The 20,796-nt window shown below is 38.2% G+C and overlaps 1 protein-coding gene across 2 annotated transcripts in view; it reads right to left on the minus strand.

Moving 5' to 3' along the window:
- The window catches only part of KITLG (KIT ligand), a 52,801-nt gene extending 33,519 nt beyond the window's left edge, over nt 1-19,282 (minus strand). For both annotated transcript variants that reach the window (XM_090139603.1, XM_031589627.2), the window contains exon 1: nt 19,030-19,282. In XM_090139603.1, coding sequence (XP_089995729.1) covers nt 19,030-19,044 — 15 coding nt within the window. In that variant the 5' untranslated portion in view covers nt 19,045-19,282. The remainder of the gene's footprint in view (nt 1-19,029) is intronic.
- Nucleotides 19,283-20,796: the final 1,514 nt, after the last annotated feature.

Here is a 20,796-nt window from a genome sequence, read left to right on the forward strand (position 1 = left end):
CATATTACTAAATAAACAAAGCACTGGAAAGGCTGGATATTCCCAAACATCTAGTTCATACTGAAAATTATAATCATAACTGAGAAGAAATCATCAAAAATGAATAGAAATTATTAAAAAGCAAAAATAATTGAACACAAGGAAAGAGAATAACCACACAGATGAACAGATTCTTCATTATAAGTTTTTTTCATTAAGATCAAGTTAGCCATGGAACTTTTCACTCAGTTTCTTGAGCACACCATCCAATTAACTACAAATAAGACACAGCTGCAGCAGAGTTAGCTGACGGTGTGGAACAGAATTCACTCGAAGCCAAGCATTCCAAAATTACTTTTTATTTCTAGGCTAGGAACATCTCTCATTGCCTCCTCACACTTGCACACAGTGTCTGCAAGTAGTTTTGCTGCTTGTGAACCTCTGCTACAGAAAATATTGGTTGGTAAGTTGTGAACTGAACAACTAACTTAATGTTCATACTTACATCTTAACGAGTATTTGTAATACGATCCAAAGAGAAAATGAAAAGTGTCCAGAATCATAAGAGTAAAATAATTACTTCACATGTCCTGTGATCTACTTAGTTATTTTTAAATGCCTAACACTGACAGAAATAAAGCTAGAAAAAAACTGTCTTTAAACAATTAAGAAATTTATGTCAGCATGGAAACACATGGAAGTGAATGAAGAGCATTTGTATCATATTTGCATAATCCTACTTCCCATTCCCATGGTATTCAGTGATACCTCCACCCATGCAAATGATAGCACTAACTTTATCACTTTGAATGGGTGTGTGTGTTTAAATGCTAGGTGTTGCTCAAGACTCAAAACAATTTATAAGGGGTGAAAAAAATGTCATCCACCCAGGACCAGCTAGTTCTGAAAGCAGTTAATTATTTTGGCAAGAACCTACTGAATTGGAAAGCTTCCTACGTGTTTTCAGATATCCAGGAGTCAGCACTTCAGTGTTATTAGAAGAACCACTGCATGAAGTCCATGCACTAAGTCCACCATGCAACCATCACTGTCCTTCAGAAGACTGAATATTATAGCCTACAGATTGGAGTAGTAACTAATGAGTGACAGATCTAGGTTAAATTTCCACCAGACAGGGTAATTCCAACTCATAGGAGCTGTGATCAGTTCCTATGGTACCTAACTCCTACTTACCACAGGAGGTACTTTCCCACCTATGACATCTTTGGCATTAGATGGAGCAATATGTGGGTAAACCAATATTTCTGACATTTACTTTTCAGAAAATATATGCATTTATACTGGCAAGCCATTACTTTGAGGAAGGGAAAAAAAAAAAAAAAAAAAAAGACATTCAGCATGCAGGCATCAGAACGTTTATGTGTATCCTCGTCTTGCACATGCTCCTCCATCTGGGTACCCTGACTTCTGGTAAGCTCCGCAGTCAATATATGTGTTTTCTTGAACAACCTTTTGGCAGTCCATTGAACAAAATGGAGCCTTTCTCCAGCCAAGTGAGTCACCCTGCTGGGGTGAGACAACTACAGTTCTCTGGATCACACGCTAAATGCTTTGTTATTATTACAAAAAGCAGATACATACTTTTCTAGTGAGTGACATTAATCTTCATTTTTTCAACAATGATGTAGTATGAAGAATGATGACAAATGTAAATAAATTTCATCAGGGAGCATCAATGCAACTTACTTTTATTCTGATTTAAACATCAGCTAAAGAAGGACAGTTACTTTTGCAGAGTAAGCTGTGGAGCATTTTAGACATGAAATATTTGAATATATATTCAGTTACTTACAAAATACTGAATATTTTTCTACAAAATTTTGACTAATATCTAAAATAAGCAATATAAATGTATTTCACAGTGTAAAGAAGAAGGAAAATGAGTCAGTGTTATAAATGTAAGCAAATATTGATGCCCCCTACATTCAGATGAACAGAACAAGCAACATGCTTTCACAGTTATTTCATCTGTCTAACATCCTATATTTGAAATTCCACAGATTTTGCAACCATTAAAACTTCTTCCCCTAACCTTTACACGATCGTTTGCTTTCCAGTGGGTGACTTCTGGAATGCTTAATGACAAACAACAAGACCAGTATCTCTGGTGGCAGAATGCAAAGGTGGTACTTCCTGGATTCCACTAGTCACATGCAAAAAGAAAAAGCCATTTGCTGGATCCAGATGCTTACAAACCTTGTTCCTTTCTAAGTTACACTGTTAATGAATCAGAAATCACTATTCAGGTCAAGGGACAAAAATACTTCTAAACCTGCTAAGTGCTAGCAATACTTTTTGTTCGCTGTCTGGTATCCTCATTCAGGAAGAGAAACTTCTCCCAAGTTCTGCACATCTTTTTCCTGAGATAGACACATTTAAGTTATGTGGTCTTACTCCTCTGAGAAAATGATGAATGATGTCAACTTCATTTCTTGCAACCTCAGGCCTATTGCTATTATTCTCTATCCCTTCCAGCTCTCCTTGACAGATGCAGAAGCAGCAGGCTATTCCAGTCAATATGCTATTGTTGCACTTAGTAAAGCACTGTCCTGCTGTGCTTTGGTTCGCGTGTTTCAACTGGAACTGAGATGGACATAATAAGCAAGAAGTGTAGATTGTTACAGTTTCCAATGAAAATCAATTTAATCCAAGTATTTTGTAATTACATTTGTTAGACTATTAGATAGCACTTTAATATGTAAACTATTCATTTCCTATCCCTGTAAGGATACCAGAGTAAAATATTCCACTGTTCTGAAAATGTTGGCTTCAGCTCTTAAAATGTATTATCTGTTCCATAACAAATTTTGTCCACTCTTTAATCTCACTTGACAATTAGGGATTCAGGCAGTCTCCTTGCATCCTAAATCTGTCCTGGATGACAGCCATTTTGTTTAGTTCCCAAAAACTAGGAAGTGAATTTACCAAGAGACAGGTAGTGATAAATGGATGTTGCCTCTGAAGCTTATGTTAACAGTGTCCATATAAATATTTACTGATTTTCATCCATCAGATGACATTCTAATTCTGCCAAGAACCAGGAGTTCTATAGACAAGAAAGCTTAAAAGGGAAGAAAAGGTTTAAAAAAAAAAAAAAAAAGATGGTTTTGTACGAAATCTTCCTTTTAAGTCAAAATCAGAGATTAAGAGGAGACCGTGGGTCCTACATACAGCACATAAGGCCATATTGGGCCTCAAGTACCAGAGAGGGATTTTTCTTTCTTCCTTGTGAATTTCCACTACATTCATCACTGATCAGTATTGAAATTTGAAATTTTTCTGTCCCACTGAAGCGTGATAAAAACCAATATTTATTTGTTATGTTAAAGAAGGAAGACACTAAGATCCAAAATACTTGCAAAATCCAAACAGAAATAACAGAAGACTCAACAAAACCTCCCACAGACTTAAAATAGGAAGTTGTGTTTTTTTTGCTTTTTCTATTCCTCGGAAAAGTTGTGAAAGAGTTTTCCAGCATAAATCCACAAGCATTATTAAGTAATCTACAAGGAAAGCAAAGTAAAGTACAAGATTTTCTTGACATGGAGGGCAAGTTACACATGGAGGTGAATGATATTACTTTCTTAGGAATTAAAAGTGATTCTCCTAATTAAAATACTTAATTAGAGATTGCTTTTAAAATCTATTTTTAAAAAATCCACTGTCTTGAATATTCTATGAAATTATAATAAAAATATATACAGGACAATCTCTTTTAACCTTAGACTTTCAAGCTCCAGTAAAGCAAGTGAAAGAAGAGTTGTTGCAGACATTTTCTACAGGATCTTTAATTCTTACCCTCTGCTACAAAGTGCAGTAAATTTGGATCTGGATAACTACTACAGTAATAGTAGTTCAAGAACAGTGAGGAAGTAGTATTCAAGAACAGAGAAAGTATTAATGATTTTGAAACTTGGCATAAAATGAAATTCATGTAGATGATTAAAATGTCTCTGTCCTCCATAGCAGCTAATTTGTTGTATCAGGTAAAACAAATTACATACATTTTGTGCACACAAACTGCTAGAAATTGAAGTGAACTACAAATTTGAAGGATGTGAAAAGTGAAAATTGGGAACAAAAAATATTCTTGCACAAACTTAAAAGAGTTCTAGAAATAATAATCATTCAACGCAGACAGAAAACTAGATGCCAGTACAGTTAAGATTGTGTGTACGATCCACCTACCTTATTTGTACTACTTCCTTAAATTACAAGCCTAAATGTGATTAAAGAACACTGCTTGGGTCTCCTGGATCTGCCAACACTAGAATACTAGAATAAGCTTTGATAGCTCTGAGGAATAATATTTTATCACATCAGTATGGTACTACGCATCATGAGACTATTAGCTTCTTGACTTTTTACAGCTGTCCACACTGGTGGCCTACAAGAGCACTCAGGATAAGGTGAGAAACATTGTTTGCATAAATTATATGGTTCTTATCATGGGACTGAGCTCCAGCAGCTTTTCTCAGTACCTCTGACTTTGTGGAGATCTTGTGACCAACTTCAGGCTGATATGTTTAGTTTGCAGTCTACCCAATTAGCCCAGGCAAATCATAATTATAAGTAACCTGTATTCCAAGATATAGGGATAGATCTAGACAGTCCTCCTCAACAGGTAATAAAAAGAAAATAGTACTCCTGGAGTGCAATAGCCCCATGCCAGTTGTCAGCTGTCAAAGTCACTGTGTTCTTCAGGTAATTCCTGCTATAGGCACTACTCTAGTAGAATGTTGTGATGCCTCATTCATTTGATATCATAACCACCTGACATTTGTAATCAAATCAAGGAAGAGACCTACAAGGGACATCAAGTCCAGCTCCTGGCTCCACTGTTCATACATCCTGCCCTCTAGACCCTTCACCATCTTTACAGCCCTCCTTTAGACACTGTAATAGTTTTATGGCCTTATGTTGTGGTGCCCTATTCTGCACACAGTGCTTAAGGTGAGGTTACAGCAGACAGTTCTTTCTGAATAATATCAAATAGAAAGTGTGGAGGAGTGAAGTGGGAATGGAAGCAATTATAAAACTATTTTTGTCTGAATTTGTTCTGGTTCTTCACTATTCTGGTGACTCTTGTGCTGTCCAGTTTGTGTGTACTAATGGCAGTTTATATCAATGTGTTTTCACAGCAACACTGCTACTTTGCTTACATATTTCTACCTGCATCTATTCAGTTTGTTCCCTTGATCTATTTCTTCAGCTCAACATTCTCCGAGACCCTATTCTGCCTGACTTCAAAGCCTGTGTGGCTTCTACTGCTAGATTACAGAGACAATATTTAATAAATAAATAAATAAACAACAACAACAACAACAAAAAAGACTCTTAGAAAATAAACCAGTGACTCACTTCCTCTTACCTCCTCAAAGATCACAGAATGTATTGATTTATTCTGCTTAGTCCCTTAGTTTCATAGGCTCTTCTCTCCAGCAGATATAAATAGAGGGTTATCCTACCTCTCACAGAGCATTGTTTCTGCAATTGCAGAACCCAGCCAGGTGATTACTTATGAAGTGAAGAGCTAACAACTTAAAATCAACACTTTCTGTCATGTAACTTTTAAATGGGGTTGTTCCTCGTTAGTCAGAGCAGTTTCTTCCATTGATAAGTAGCAGCTGACATAAAATGTATTCCTAATTTACTCACACAAAAGCTAGCTTCTTTGGATATATTCCAGGCAATAGCACCTGCAACAATATAGAAAGGCCTGGAAAAGGAAATTTCCGTGCACCAGAATTGAATGTTCACTTTGATCCACCAAAGACTTAGTTACTAACTTTAAATAACAATGTAATACATTTTTCTCATGGAAAATGTTGGTGAAGAAGCTGAACTTGCATTTAGACATTTAAAGAGATTAGAAGAGATTCACCTGTGGTGAAACATTGCAAAAGCAATTACAACTTTGGGGAAAAAAAAAAAAAAAAAAAAGATCATTTTAAATCCTGGATCTCTGGGTGAATATTTATGCTTTTTTTTTTTTTTTTTTTTGAGTTTTCTAGGTTTTTTTTCCCATCATCAACAGTGATACTAAACATTTGAACATACGTAAGAAATAAAAGCTGTTACTCTTTCAAATTCAAAATATACTTTAACAAATACTACCCTAAACCCACATGATTACATTGGAGCATGTAACAAGGCTGAAGAGTATTCTTCTCACAATATTCTACCATGGGATGAAGGAGTACCATCACTAATCTCAGCTGTAGGAACTAGGGTCAGGTTATGTTCTTCCACACTGAAACTTTAGTTCCTACTCTTCACTATTTATTTTTTTTTTAATTTTTAATCAATAAATTTACCATAATGCCCATTTATGATGTGCCTATATTATTCATGATTTTTAAAAGTGGTTTTATGGATTTCACAGTCTTTTACAATCATTCTGCATACAAGACACTACATTACATCAATAAAAGACATAGCATGTTCCGTATGTGAATACTAAGAGGAGAAGTTAACATAGTAACGTATACTAGATATGAGTTTTGAAATAAACAAATAACTTTTTCCACACCATGTTCCATTTGCAACAAACCACCTGTTGTTAGAAAAAGAAGTAGGCCTGTGGTTCCATAATCAGCCACTGCAGATAGTTAGACAATAATCTACAGCTATTTATTTCTTTATTTATTTTCTTTTTTACAAGAACTGCAGGAGGTGTCTGGAAGATAATTTTTCAGAAGGAAACATTCAAAGCCCCTATAGGCAGGCCATTTAAAAGCCAGTATACTAAAAATCAACAAATGTGAAAAATGAAAGCAGCATCATTTGGCTTTGCTGCTAAGTTTCTATAACTATAAGAAGAGACAGTAAAAGGCCTGAAGACTTTGAACATGTTGAATTTATTTGTCACAACAAAAATCCTATTGTTCTTTTTTCACTTACGTAGTGTTTCTTGATATGGTAGTTAGCTAAACAGAAGGTCTGTCACGATACCACCCAGGGAAACATCTAAGTTTAAATCTTATCATTCAAAAACTTGGAACATATGATTCCACAGTTGTCAAAATTCAGCAAATGAAGTTTCAGTGAGCCCGTCAGAAATGACATTGTCAGGCTTATGCTCCCTGGACCTATTTAAAACTATTCATTTTCAAGTTTCCAGTAGATCTTGGTTTTGTGCTTCTTCCTATCACTGTACCTGACAAACTGAGCTGTATTTATTAGGAATGTTCCAAGAAATGTTTATGAGATTCATGCAAATTTATCTCAGCTGTTTCAAAATAAAACTTAGAAAACCAAAACCAGAAAGTCATCTATCTTCTGGCTGGGGGAAAAAGAAAAAAAAAAAATATAAAACACTTTTTAACTTCAGATTTTGATTTAAATTCAAATCTCCCTTATTCATGAAAGCTACCCAGTAAATAATTCTACTTTGAAAAAATACATTAAGCTCTTACACAGCTTTTTAATACCTGCATAACTTTAATCAGATGCTGTTCTATGCATAATCAAAACCATACTGAAGCTTTAAGGTGATAATCTGTGAAAGAATAGCACAACCTTACATTTACACTGCTATTAAAATTAAAGGACTTTAAGTACATATCTTTCATGAAAAGAATATTTACTTAAAGTACTACACCAGTGGATGAGATTAATCTCAAGTGTCTTGAAGTTACAGCTTGTGTGACTGTAGACAACTGACACATCAAATTAGAAACTAATCTTCAAAACATTTAAGCATGCTTGTAAGACAATTTAAGTACTGGGAAAGCAATAAGCCATTTACCTCAGCAATTACAAATACATTATGCCCAGTCTTAAAGCCATTAACTTGGACATTAGTAAGATCAATTGCACTTCTTTTTCTTTTTCCAATCTAAATTGAAAACACTTCCATATGTCAAAAATATCTAAGTAATTATTTCTCCAACTGCACATTTTCTTATCACAGGAAATGATCATCAATCCTTTTTTCAAGGTTTATTAAAATGCATTATGCCATTGTTAATTTTAAAAGTTCTTTCTTATAATATTTCCATATTTGTTTTACAGAAAGCAAATTTCTAAAATGGCCCTTTTAGAAATTTGAAGCACTATACAAAGTCACTTCAGAACAACGTACATTGGAGTTCAGTTACAATATATTTCAAAGGATTTTCCTTTTCCCAAAACTACAGACTGAATTGTTACAGATGGTAATTTTGGCAGATGGTTTTATATGAAACTGAGTATAAATTAGGCCAAATCTGATTTGTACAATTAAAGCAATGAAGATTTGGAAACTAAGAAGTGTCAGATTTGCTTACGATCAGTCTTGTGGCCACAGGGAATAAATTTTAAAACATGATGATGATAAAAATTGTTCACAGTTACAGAATATATTGCATATGCGAGAAATATTTTCCTAATTGCATGAATTAGGATATACAAAGCTTTCATAATCACAGTGTAAACTAATGTAGCCACATCTTTTAACCTTAAGTTATACACGTAAGTGTGTAACATTTTTAATTCAGTGGGGGATAATGAGATGTTTTGAAGCAATCTAACAGTTCTGCCCTGTTGCTGTAAGAAGGCTGTAAGCATTTACTTTTCTGTAGCTTCCCTTGCTCTGACATTCATCTGACCCTTCACCATGTCAGTAAATTCAGAGTCAGTGACTGGCCAATTCAACTCAGACAGAAAGCTAATCCCTGAGGAATGAGTGGAGGCATAAAAGAGATATGCAAGGATGAGAAGAGTGGAACTACTCCTTTTGTTACTAGTGACCTTTTGGGCTGACTTTTATCAAGCTGCGCTTCAAGGTGCATTATATCTCCCATCAAAAAGCTTTCCAGACTGGCAATTAAGTGCAAAGGTAGCACTGCCTGTTTTAGCATCTTCTGACTTTCCACTTTATTAAGTATTTCTTTGCTTCTGCAATAATGAAAAGATCAGTTATATTCAGTAATCACTGTACTCTACTTCTTGCATATTACTCTTCCTAGACATCTCTCTCAGTAGTTTCTTGCCCTCAGCTTTCTGTTCCCTTTCATATGTATTGTTTTCATATAATGTTTTTGTCCATTTTAGGACTACCTTTTCAGTATTATTGTTTGTTTTTTTTTTCAGTGCACAAGCAGGACTTTGTATAAGGTGGCTGACTCTTACCATCATAAAAACACTACACTTCTTATTTTTTTCTGCTTCCATTACATTCCAGTATCTTGATCAATTTGTTCTACAACATGTACAATAGATAAAATTTTCATCCATTTTTTTTTCTGATCAAGTATAGCTACAAGTACATTAAGAGAGAGCTTGCAAGTATTTTTTGCAACTAATGAACACTGCTGTTATTAATGTAGTTACAGTTATTTCAAAATATTCTTTCCAAAATGCATCCCCCTTACACTTCAACACAATGAACTCCACTTGCCATCATGCCATCTGTTCCTCTATCTTCTTTAAACCTTTTAAAAGTTCCTCAGAATCTCTTTCAGTATCAATTAACCTGAGTAATTTATGCAGTCTGCACATGTTGTCATCAATCTGTGAACCCTTCTTCCAGATTGAACAATGTGAGACTGCTAACAATTAAAGAACATTACCTCTTAAATTTTTGCCCTGGTACAAATTAACAATACACTTTGGTTCCTGTCCCTAAATTTTTTTCCTCGGTGTTATGATCAGAGAGACACAATATGGGGCTAGTTAGTTTTCTTCTTAGACCTTTTCTCAAGGAGAAAATATAAGTAATTTGCTTCAATGCTTTCTCATTATTCACCTATTTTGAAACACAATGAACCTTAGTACATTAAAATCAATTCTTTTTCAGGAGCTATGATTTTCTATTCCTTTTATTGAGCTCTTAATATAGAGTTCCTACCTTCCTCTTATTGACTGATTTAAATACAATTCAACTGACAACACAACAATAGAGTCAAGCTGTTAAGAAAAAATCTTTTTAAGATCTGGACATGTTCATTAACTCTAATGAAATGAAAAAAAATAGTAAATGTATTAAGAGTTTTTGTATATTTAAGAAAACTGGGGAAAAACCAGGATCACTGATTTGTACCAAGTTAACACAAATTGTAAGTTATAGCCTGACCCAAATGCTAGTGCCTTCCACATAAACTATAACTAATATTCAAGTGGTTTGGTGGGTTTGAGTTTTGTGTCTATGTACGTTTGTTTTTTTGGGGGTGTTTCTTGGTTTTGTTTCATGGAGTGAGACAGGTGAAGGGACACTGGGACAACAATTATGTTGTACAGTCTAACTGCTAAATCCACAAGTCTCCTATTTTTTCAGGCAGACCAGACACATTCTTCTGATATATGTCTATGTGCAGGTAGAACCTCCCCATTTAGAGCAAAGAGACACAGTATACATACACTAAATAACTTCACTGTCACGGAATTGTGACTACAGATTTAATATGAATGCCATTCAATGATTGCCTCAATGTTTTTGTCCGAGCTATGCTAACAACAGAGAACTACAAATACCCAGGCAGAAACCTAAAGCCTCATGTGAAATTTTCTTTAAAAATTACAAAACCTGTACAGTAAAATACACAAAATAAAAGTTTGAGAAAGTCAGGTAGGACTATGGTGATCAATAACTACCTGGATGAAAAATGAAAATGAAAATATTCTGAGAAAAAAAAGAACTTGTTATGTCTCTACAATTTTGGAGAAATATAAATGCCTACTAAAGGGGAGGGGAAATATATATATTTTTTCACGCATTTTGGAATACACTGGAAAAGTTCAGGAAAAATACATTTTAAAGCCTTCTTTTTTTTAAACAAAGAATTAGAATATTTATTCTTTTATGCTTTCAACATGCAATTAACATTAATTTTAATACATAATTAAGACATCAATAATACAAACCTTTGAATTTAGCAAGTAACTAATGACATTTAGGTCTCCTCACAACATATGTAATGATGGAACACAATAGCTATTTAATTTTAGTGATGATTTTCAGAGGGGTTATATTAAAAAAAATGCAGTTGTCTAGTGAGTTTACTTGTTACAGAGTTTTACACTTCATCAAAATCATTCATGGGAATTAAAGAGAACCACAGTCAATTGTAAAGCAATTCTGATACACATTTAGCTGCAACCTCCTACAGATGTTCTTGCAGGAAAACTCATGTGAATATTGAAATGATCTAATATGATATTTTATATGATTTATATACCTAATTCTGAGATGTTCCCTAAAATTGCTTTTTTTAAAGAACAGACATCAATTTACCACATCTAACACAAAGTTTCATCGGCTTCTATAATTAATCCTACAGAAAAGATCTCATCATTGATATTATTGATATCTTTTCAAAATATAAATTCTATAATTCCTATATTCTAATATTCGAGGATAAGACTTGAGTTAGGTGTTTTCATAAGTGATGATGCAGTTTCCCAGCAAGTATACTTAAGCGATACTTGTCAACATGGACAAGAAAAAAATTCTTCACAGTTTTGCATGAATTAAGCCATCCACTCTGAAATAAGTAATAGAGTCTACATATTAAGAAAAGGAACCTGTCATAGTAAATTAAGACAAAAAGCACATGATAGTTGGGCAATTAGCACTTCAAATAGATACAGGTCAGCAAAAACTGAAATAACATTCTTGGGTACAAAGTGCAAGGAACTTGTTTCAGTATAAATCAACCACCAGTAGGCTGCAATCAAATGAACTTTACATATGCCTCAGACCATTTGTAGATGTCAAAAACTTTCTGTTGCAGTATGAAATGACCAAAAGTACTGCAATCATTTATGACAAATCTCTAGTTGATTGCTAAAACACACATGTAAGAAGAGATTATTTCAAATAATATGCTGAAGAGAAAGAAAGTGAAGGAAAAAAAAAAAGAAATTCACTCCAGTTGATTTAAATGTCAAATTAAAACACTAAGTCAGTTATTTCCTATATTGCTACATAATAAAGCTAAGAGATGGAGCAGAAAGCAATAACAAATATGTCTACAGGAAATTCCTTTGATCTCAGTATATATTTGACTCTTAAAAAAAAAAAAAAGGAAAAAAGCACAGATTTTCTTAATATGTTAAGGAAATATTTGAAGTTATGAAGGAAGAAGTAGCATCACTTCCAGAAGCAGCAGATCAGTATTTCACGTGGCTCTTCATAACTGGTTAGGTTACAAGTATGTGTGTGTTTGTATAAACATATAGATTGCGCAGAACAGGAGTTTCATTCTAATCCTGAGATCCTTAATTTTTATAGACAAGATGAAATACAGTAAAAAGGGATTATTTGAAAGATTAATATTTGAAGTTTTTTGAAGTTTGAATATTCGGGCCTCAGAAAGCTGATAGGATATAAAAATGACCACTTGACAGACTGCCAGGAACTTGTAGAAAACATTTACTAGAAATGAAGCTTAGAGTGAGAGGAAAGAAACAGAGCAGTCAAAGAGGAAACTTCCGGATTTTGGATTCCAGAAGTGCAGAACTTTTATGTTAAGTTCTTAACATAGCTTAAGACTGTGGCTTAGATGCAGCAGAGGCCAGGAAAAGTGCCTGAAAAAGTTAGGATAGCATTGTTCTCTGTCTGAATGGAGAGAGAGAAGCTGGAATATTACCACTGTGATATTACTGTGATGACAGAAAAATAATTCCAGAAATTTTGTTCGCATATGTGGAAAGGGACAAATTCTTTTTCCATTTGTGGCAGAAAAGAATTTTCAGGGGATTATGTACACCGCCTTGCTTGGGAATGGAATCTACTCCTCCTTGAATTTTAGAAGACAAGTTTTTCACTGATTTTGGTAGCATGAAAAGAGGACTCTCGCTGTCCTGCTTTACACTATTAAAGGAAAAAATACTGAAGAAATGTACCAGAACAGTTTGGGGCAGAGTATGCTCATGGCCAGAATTTTTTAAGGACACAGATTTAGAGACTACATGGCACATCTAGGGCACATTCTTTTCCAGGGATTATAATAAAGAAGATCAAAGCAGTTTCAGTGACAGTATTTAAACTTACGGTTTATAAATAAGGTTCATATTTCCTTGAAAATAGAGAATATAATACACATCAGAGCTATTTAAACTTGCATCAAGTACAGCACTGATAGTTTTTGCCATTAGAATGGAAATGCAATTCACACACTGCTGAAACACTGTAATCTCACAAAGACAGCAATTATGAATATTGGAGATCCTTTTACCCTTGTAAAATAACCACCAAAAACCTCTGTTTATTCAAGAACATATTTTTTAATCCAAACGAAAGAGGGTGCCAAGTAGTGTTATACAAGCTTCCTAAATTCATTTGGATGACTAATGTTCCTATTCCTGCATGCTTCAGTGTTGTACAAGAAAAACAAGTTTCAAGAACAACTGATGTGTAGATCAGTATCAGTTTAAAGACATAATGCTTAATATTACCTGCCTGACATTTAATGCAAGAGACAAATTTTGCTGAGTTCAGTTAATTAGCTAACAAATAGAGGCTGGAAATCTGAGGTCTGGAGCTTAGGATTTGTTTACCATAAATCATTAGCAAGAGTACACTTTAATCTCCCTAAACTTCTAGGCACTTCTTTTCAATAGTGTAATATTTTGCATATATGCAGCATATTGTTAAATTAAATGGATCATGCCTTATCCTCAACCAAATCTCCACTGCTTTACTTCTGTCCATTATTTCGGCTCAACCAAAAATGTCAGCATCCTGACAACCTACTCCTGTTTTATACGCAATTACGAAATCTCTATGGAAAGAGAGAAATTTTTTAGATCAACATGAAATGGAGGAAGAAAACTGCCCAATTCCCTGCGCAGCCCAAAACTTCCAGATTTACAGATATATTTTAAAATAATGAGCCTTGTACATAAATGCATTACTCTGAGTTTTCAGAATATGCTGTACATATTGCAAGTTCATTTTTTTGTAAAGAGCAACTCTTACAAAAACCGTTGCTGTATGATTCACACAGGGTCCATTTTCTGTTTCAAATGGAAATACATTGTCAGGACATGCAAAAATCAGTTTTACAATCTGGCTTATACTGCCAGAAAAAAAAAAAATAAAAAAAATCAAAAGTAATTGGAATGTTAGCAAAGAGACCTATGAATCCACCAGAGATAATTCATGATGCTGCAAACAGAATTGGAAGACATATTGGTTTGCTACTTACTGACAAGTGGAATGTAGCTAAGAAAAATTTATATTATTTTTCTCATCTTTCCACGTTGAAACAAAATATATTTATTTTTCAGACCCTTGACTTTTGAAACCCTTGACTTATTGAAAGGGAAAACATATTGTTAATTTCTTCCTCAGAAAATGAAGAACTTGATCTGTCACTGAATTCCACTTTCCATTATCAAGAACAATAGCACACAAAGAAAAAGCTATAGGTCCAGATGACAAAAACTGTTTAAGATTATCCAGTGCAGGGCTCGGATGAATCTTTATTCTGAGGAGGTTCTGTTGTTTTAAAATACTCATTCATCCTCTGCATTTCTTCTGTGGTAAAGTATGTTGTGAATTCACACACAGGTTGTGTCTCTACTGTAAAAGAACTACACATGTATTTCTGAACAAATTATTCTAGGCTGAACCTGGCAATTCCCCAGGTTCATCTGTGCACACACTACATGCAGAATTTCAAATATTTTAAGCAGAAGATGTTCACACCACCCTTAGACTTGCACTGCAAGTAAGTTTGTGCTCAAACATAAACTGACATCCAGAAAAGGAATACTTTATATGTACAGCTGCTTGTGTATAGTGTGATCTCCCCTGCGTGCATGACTATGTGGGTTAAATGGGGTGAGATACTTGGACTCCTTCCCAACATTTAGTAGTTACAAGTGGGGATGAAGAAAAAAAAAAAAAAAGGTGTTCATTTTGAAGAAAAGACTATCTACTTGATGTGATCCTGCTCACATCAAGTAGAGAGATTCAAGATCCCAGCCAAAGAAAATGCAGGGTTTAGGTCCCATCACGCAATAAAAAGACTTCTTTTATGTAAGTTTAAGAATTAACTGTACTTGGGGGTCTTCTAAAAACTATTTTAGATACTTCAAAGAAAAGATGGTAGAGAAGATTGGATTAAATTTGTTTGTGGGCTAAGCTGTCAGTGAACTGAAGTCCATGGAGCTCAGCAGCGGGATGAATGAGAAGCAGCATACCAACTGAAAACACTAGATGAGAATTTATTGTCCCTGTGACAGTTAATGTGACTGCTCTGAGGCTAGGTTCTGGCACAGGGATGGCCACCCTTAGAAACACCACGTTACACAAAGAGATAGAACTGACAACTGATGTTTACAGACATTGATTTGCAGACTCCTAAATCTTTCTGATTGGAGGTTTAGAGGCCAGCATAATTCACAAACCGTGAATTTAGCCTTATGGCCTAAAAGGTAATCCGCCCTACATTCCTAGTTCATCTGTCAGCCAACTTCGAGACTGAAAAAATAAACCTAGCAGCTCACTTAATTTGATCTTAAGTTACGACTTAACCCATCAGAGTTAAAATCTTCACTGCATGGACTACTTCAGATTTGGAGCAAAACTTTACTTACACTTCAGATTCAGAGTTTGAACTTTTTCTTTTTTCCCCCTCTTCCTCTGGCACAGTGCATAATTGCTTATACAAAGTAGAACAACTTCAACAAGACAGACAGGATAGTTAGAGTCTCCTTAAAGACTTGAACTCCTACCCAAGAAAGACGGACTGGGTCCATCTCACTCCAGTAAGTGTGTTCAGGTAAATTCTTTTAGATCAGCCCTTTTCTGTCTGGATTGAATCAAAACTGCTCACAGACCCAGAGTTAATCTCCGTAGACCACACATTCATCCTCTTGGGACAGTCAATCCTAAACGTAGACCAGCATTTTATGCTGAAGTCTGCAATTCAGCTCTGCTTCAGCTCCAAGGATGCCAGCATGCACCTCTGATTCCCCTCTCTGCTGCCCAAAACCAGTAGGGGTAAAGCAATTCCAAGATACCTGGCCTGATACCAAGAAAATCTTCAACAGAATATTAATACCATGTGAATGACTCTTATACCAGCACTGAACCACAAATGGGAGAAGAGGCAGCTCCTGAGGCTTAGGCTAAATATGACTTTGAGAGTAATTCCTGAACTTGACCTTCTCCATTCATTAAGTTTTGTAGCAACAAAGAAGAGGGAAAAAAAAAAAAAAAAAGAATAAAGAAAGAAAAGAAAAAAGCATAAAATAAAGCAGTTCCTATATATTTACAGACTCTCCTTAATAGTAGTGAAGATGTAGGCCTAGCAGGACTGCAGTAGACCTGATTGAGAGATCCCTTCAGGAGCTCTGATCATTGTGAGACCACTGAACTGGACCTGCAAGGTCTTTCTGCATCCTTTCAGCCTGCATCACCATGTCTCATGTCTAGCATGGTTTCAAGTATTAATAGAGTATCTGGAAACTCAGGACTTAGCCATTTTGCAAAAAACAGTGTACTCCAAGCCATGGTACTAGGAGTGAATACCACAAGGGCCTCCACTAGGGAATACCAGCAGTAACATCATAAACTTGATGCTATTTTTACCTTGCAGCTAAACTTAAGTCTACTCTGCAAAGCAACAGCGCAAGAATATGTATAAAGAACAAAATTCCTAAAGAGTTTAAAATGGTTATCACATCCATCTACCTTGTATGATTTAAGCATTGTTTAAACAGGAAAAAAAAATATATATATTTAAAAAATATATATATATATATGTATGAGAGGTATATATAAACAAAATGCTGGTACAATTAAATCAAGGGTTTATATATATAAAATGTACAGTTTTAGAAATGATTCTTCTAGGACTGACACTATTGGGGAACATGCTTCTGCAGTTCCCCATGTCTGTCAGGCAGAGACTGGTGTAAATAAACTGATCAACCTATTCACTTCCAGTGTTCAGCAAGGCTCCTCTCTTTCAGCACTTCAGCTGCACTGATGTGTGACTCAGTTGCTCCTACAGCTACACTATTTACATACCGTGCCTATAAAACACAACATTAAACATCAAATCCTCAATTTATTTTAAGCACTACCCAGATATTGTTGAGTATTTTCAAGGCTCAATGACTTTCTCTGTTACGTCAAATACAGGATTTTTGTTAAGAAATGTTAACTTCTTTTCTTGCTTTCCAATCCTATTCTCTTCTCTATGACAGCTGTCAGTCCAGACACCGGGAAAAGTAGCCACAGGAGAGCATAATGATTAAAGTTCACTCTAATGTGCTGAGTGCCACGATGTACTTAAGCTCTACTCCTTGTATCCACACCACTTGTTTTCTCTTTGCACAAGGATCTTCATGGTTTTAATTTAAAGTCTTCCTTGTTCTGATCCCATGGAATGATTAATGGTTTGGTATCGCATTTGTTTGTTAATTCTTAAAATGAAAGAAACGATCCTTTGGAAAGCTAAGGGTCTGTTAGTGTCTCCAAAAGCAGGAAGCGTTACTGCTTGAAGGCTGACAGATGCTTCACCACCATGACAAGAAGTCGTTCCAGTTCTCTGCTGGTTTTAGAAGTTTACAGTTCATAGGAAATGAAATGCTTGACTGCTTGCACTTGTAAATCCCTGCTTGATTGCTGAACAGCTTTTTCCTTCTCTGAAGAAACAACTCAGCACACGTTTCTGTGGGCTGTGATAACATCTTACAACTTCATTGCTACTCCAATATCAACTGAATGCATACAACTCTGCACACACATCTTTTACAGTTCAGTGAGAGACCCTTCCCAATTATTAATTTATTCAGCATATTGAACCAAGCTTGGGTAGAAGATCTGAAACAACAGTTTGGAGGTAAAAGGCACCTTTAGTCATTTAAAGGGAACATCAGCAGTGGAGATACACTGTTAGAACTCAGAACTGATCATTTCAGATAATATCTCACTGTATTCCAGCATCACAAAAATTAGCAGTCAGCAATTAATACCTCCTTAGCCACGGCTCCATTCTCCAGTGCTTTGGCCAGCTGACACTTTTAAGGAGAACTCTTCCTAGTTTCTGTCACTCCTTGAAAAAGTATTTAACTGCCCAAAAAACTTTAGTAAGGCCATTCCCCATTTTAAATTGTTATGCTTTTTCCAATGGCAGCATGCTGAAGTCCTCGGGCTGCCAGTGTGTGGGGGATGCGGCAATCGCCAAGAGACAGGGAAGGCATATCTTGCTTCCGAAGAACGGGGGTGGGGAGGCAGAAGCCCCAGCGCCGGATCCGCGCCGTGTGCGTGTCTGCACAGCACGCTCCGAGCCCCACCGCAGCACCGAGCGGCCCCGACTCCCAGCGAGATGGGCCAGGACGGAGGGCAAAGACACCTTGCAGAGCGATGCAATAAAGTTTTTAGAGTTTCCCTCAGCCGCTTCTTGTTACGAGATGATTTTTCCACTTTTTTTTTTTTTTTTTTTTTTTTAACTGTCGCCTGCCCCTAGTCTTGCTTTTAAAATACGCACAGCAGTTGTAATCTGCACAGAACTCGGATAAACAAATAGTGGCACAAACGCTGCAAGGGCGCACACAGAGCAGTTCTTCCCGGCAGAGTGTGGAGGGTGAGGGAGGAATGCCGGCGGCAACCTCCAGCACCGACCCGGAGCGCCTTCAGCGCTCCTGCCTCGGATCATTCCACGTTTTCACACCCGGTCCGCATAGCCCACGCGTAACGCAAACAAGTGATTTATTATTTTTCCAAGTGCCTCCCGAGACTCCCAAAGGCAAAGGAGCCGATCCGACCCGCTTGCTGGAACTTTTCCACGCTCTGCGAGAGCCGAGGACAAGACCAGACGGTAATTTTATTATTATTATTATTATAATTATGATTATTATTTTCCTCCTCGGGACCGCTTCGCAGCGCGGCAGCTCACCTGGAGGCCGGGCGCCGTGCTTTCCCTCCCGCCCCACGCCCGGCGGCTGCAGCCTCCGGATGGCTGATAGTCGCCCCGAGGCGCGGGCACAGCCGGGATCGCTCGCCGTGCCGCGCCGCGCCCCGCCCGCAGGTACCTCCGGCGGCCCCCGCCCGGCAGCCCCGCGCCCGCCGCTCCCGACCGCACTCACTTGTGCCTTCTTCATAAGGAACGGCAGCGCTGCAGTCCAGCCCAGCCGGCCGTGTGCAAACTCCCTTCAGCTGAACTGTAGCTCCAGCATGCTGCAGCGGCGGATAGTCCACGCATTGGGGTTGCCCTCGGCCAGCCCCGAGCTGCTGTCGCTCCGCTGCGGGCCTCTCGCCACGGCACGGACTAGAGCTGCGGCCGGCGCCCGGCCAGGTCTTTTATATCTCGGATCTGCCTCTGGCAGCGGCGGCGGCAGCCCCGGCAAGACACGCCTTTCCCCTCCCACCCTCCCTCCCTTCGTTCCCCTCCCTCCCTCCTGAAACACTCGGAGCCGAGGCGGGTCCCGCGGGGAGGGGGAAACCCGAGCAAACTCTGGGGAAGTTAGAAGGCAGGAACCGGCCCGGCCTGTCCCTTCCCACCGCGGGAGGGAGCGAAGCTCGCCCGGCCCGGCCGCCGCGGGCTGGCGGGAGAGCGGCGGGCAGGGCTGCGGGCGGGGTCGCCGGGACTCGCCCGCCGCCTCCGGGCGCCCCGCGGCGGTGGAGAGGGGCGCCCGGTGCCGGCCCGGGAGCGTGGGGGGGCTCGACCCGCCGCTAGAGGCGACCCCGGCGGCGGCCGTGAGAAGCGGCCGTGAGAAGCGCCCGGCGCCGTCCGGCCGCGCGCGGTGAGCCGGGCGCTGGGGTCGGGCCGCAGCCCCGCGGCGGGGCGGGCAGGGCAGGGCGGCGGAGGCTCCGCGGGGCTGGCGGCGCTCCCTGCGGCTCCGTGCCAGGGCACCGCGCTGCAGCTCCTGGCAGCGACTCCGGGCTGGCAATTCCCGTTGCGGTACTTCCTGCTGGGATACACAACCCTAGCACCGAGCGCTTGAACGAAAGGAAAGCATCAGGACCCTTTCTACCTGCGCCAGCCGCAAAAGTTGTTGAGCAGTGCCTCCTAATGCTTGCGTGAAGGTGGCCTTGCAGGTGTTGTGCTATTAGGATGTAATGTGTAAATGCACAGTAGTGCTGGCTGTGGGAAAGCACTGTCTGCACAGACTGAACTGTGAGCGTGCATTTACACGGATAAGAGCAGGTGAAGAACTGCCACTTACTGAGACAGCAATCCCTAGTGAGGATCAAAGATTGGATGATGAAGGGACAGTCTGCCCACAGTGACGATCATCTCCTAAAGATCAGACTGCTATCCGAATGCACGGTGAGGTGTTTCACTAGAAAAGCTCCTCCGGTTTTAATGTGGAACGAATGATAATTTTTCAAAGCATCAAAGCAAAGATGTGCTATTAAGGCTCAGCTCCACTATGTCTTTAGGTGTCAGTGCAGACAGAGAATCTCTTTGTGCCTCTGCATCCAATCCAGAATAATGGGACAATGGCCTTCATTTAGAGCATACAGGTGAATTCTGTACTTTTCGCTTTTCTTATTAATTGCCAATCTGAATTACCTTGTAGTTTTTGTGTTACATGTTACATGTGTTACATGTGCCCTTCTGCTTCTGTATGGTTGTGATTCAAGCACTAGACAAGCAGTGAAAGGGAAGCAGCTATAAAGGGAAAGAACTCTGTGAAAGGATACTTTGTATCTCACCTAGCAGTGATTAACCAATGCTACTTTCACCATAATGCCCTTTAGCAAACACGGCCAGGAAATTAAAATGTTACAGCATATTTCCTTCTAAGAACAGATGTCAGGTTTAGTCTCCTGGTGAGAAGCACTGGGAATTGTGAAAGAGCAGCCTGGGGTAGCAGTCACCTACCTTATGGAGAATACTCCTGCTTTCT

This window comes from Phasianus colchicus, chromosome 1 (assembly GCF_987193195.1).
Source record: "Phasianus colchicus chromosome 1, bPhaCol1.hap1.1, whole genome shotgun sequence".
In the NCBI taxonomy this organism is placed as follows: Eukaryota; Metazoa; Chordata; class Aves; order Galliformes; family Phasianidae; genus Phasianus; species Phasianus colchicus.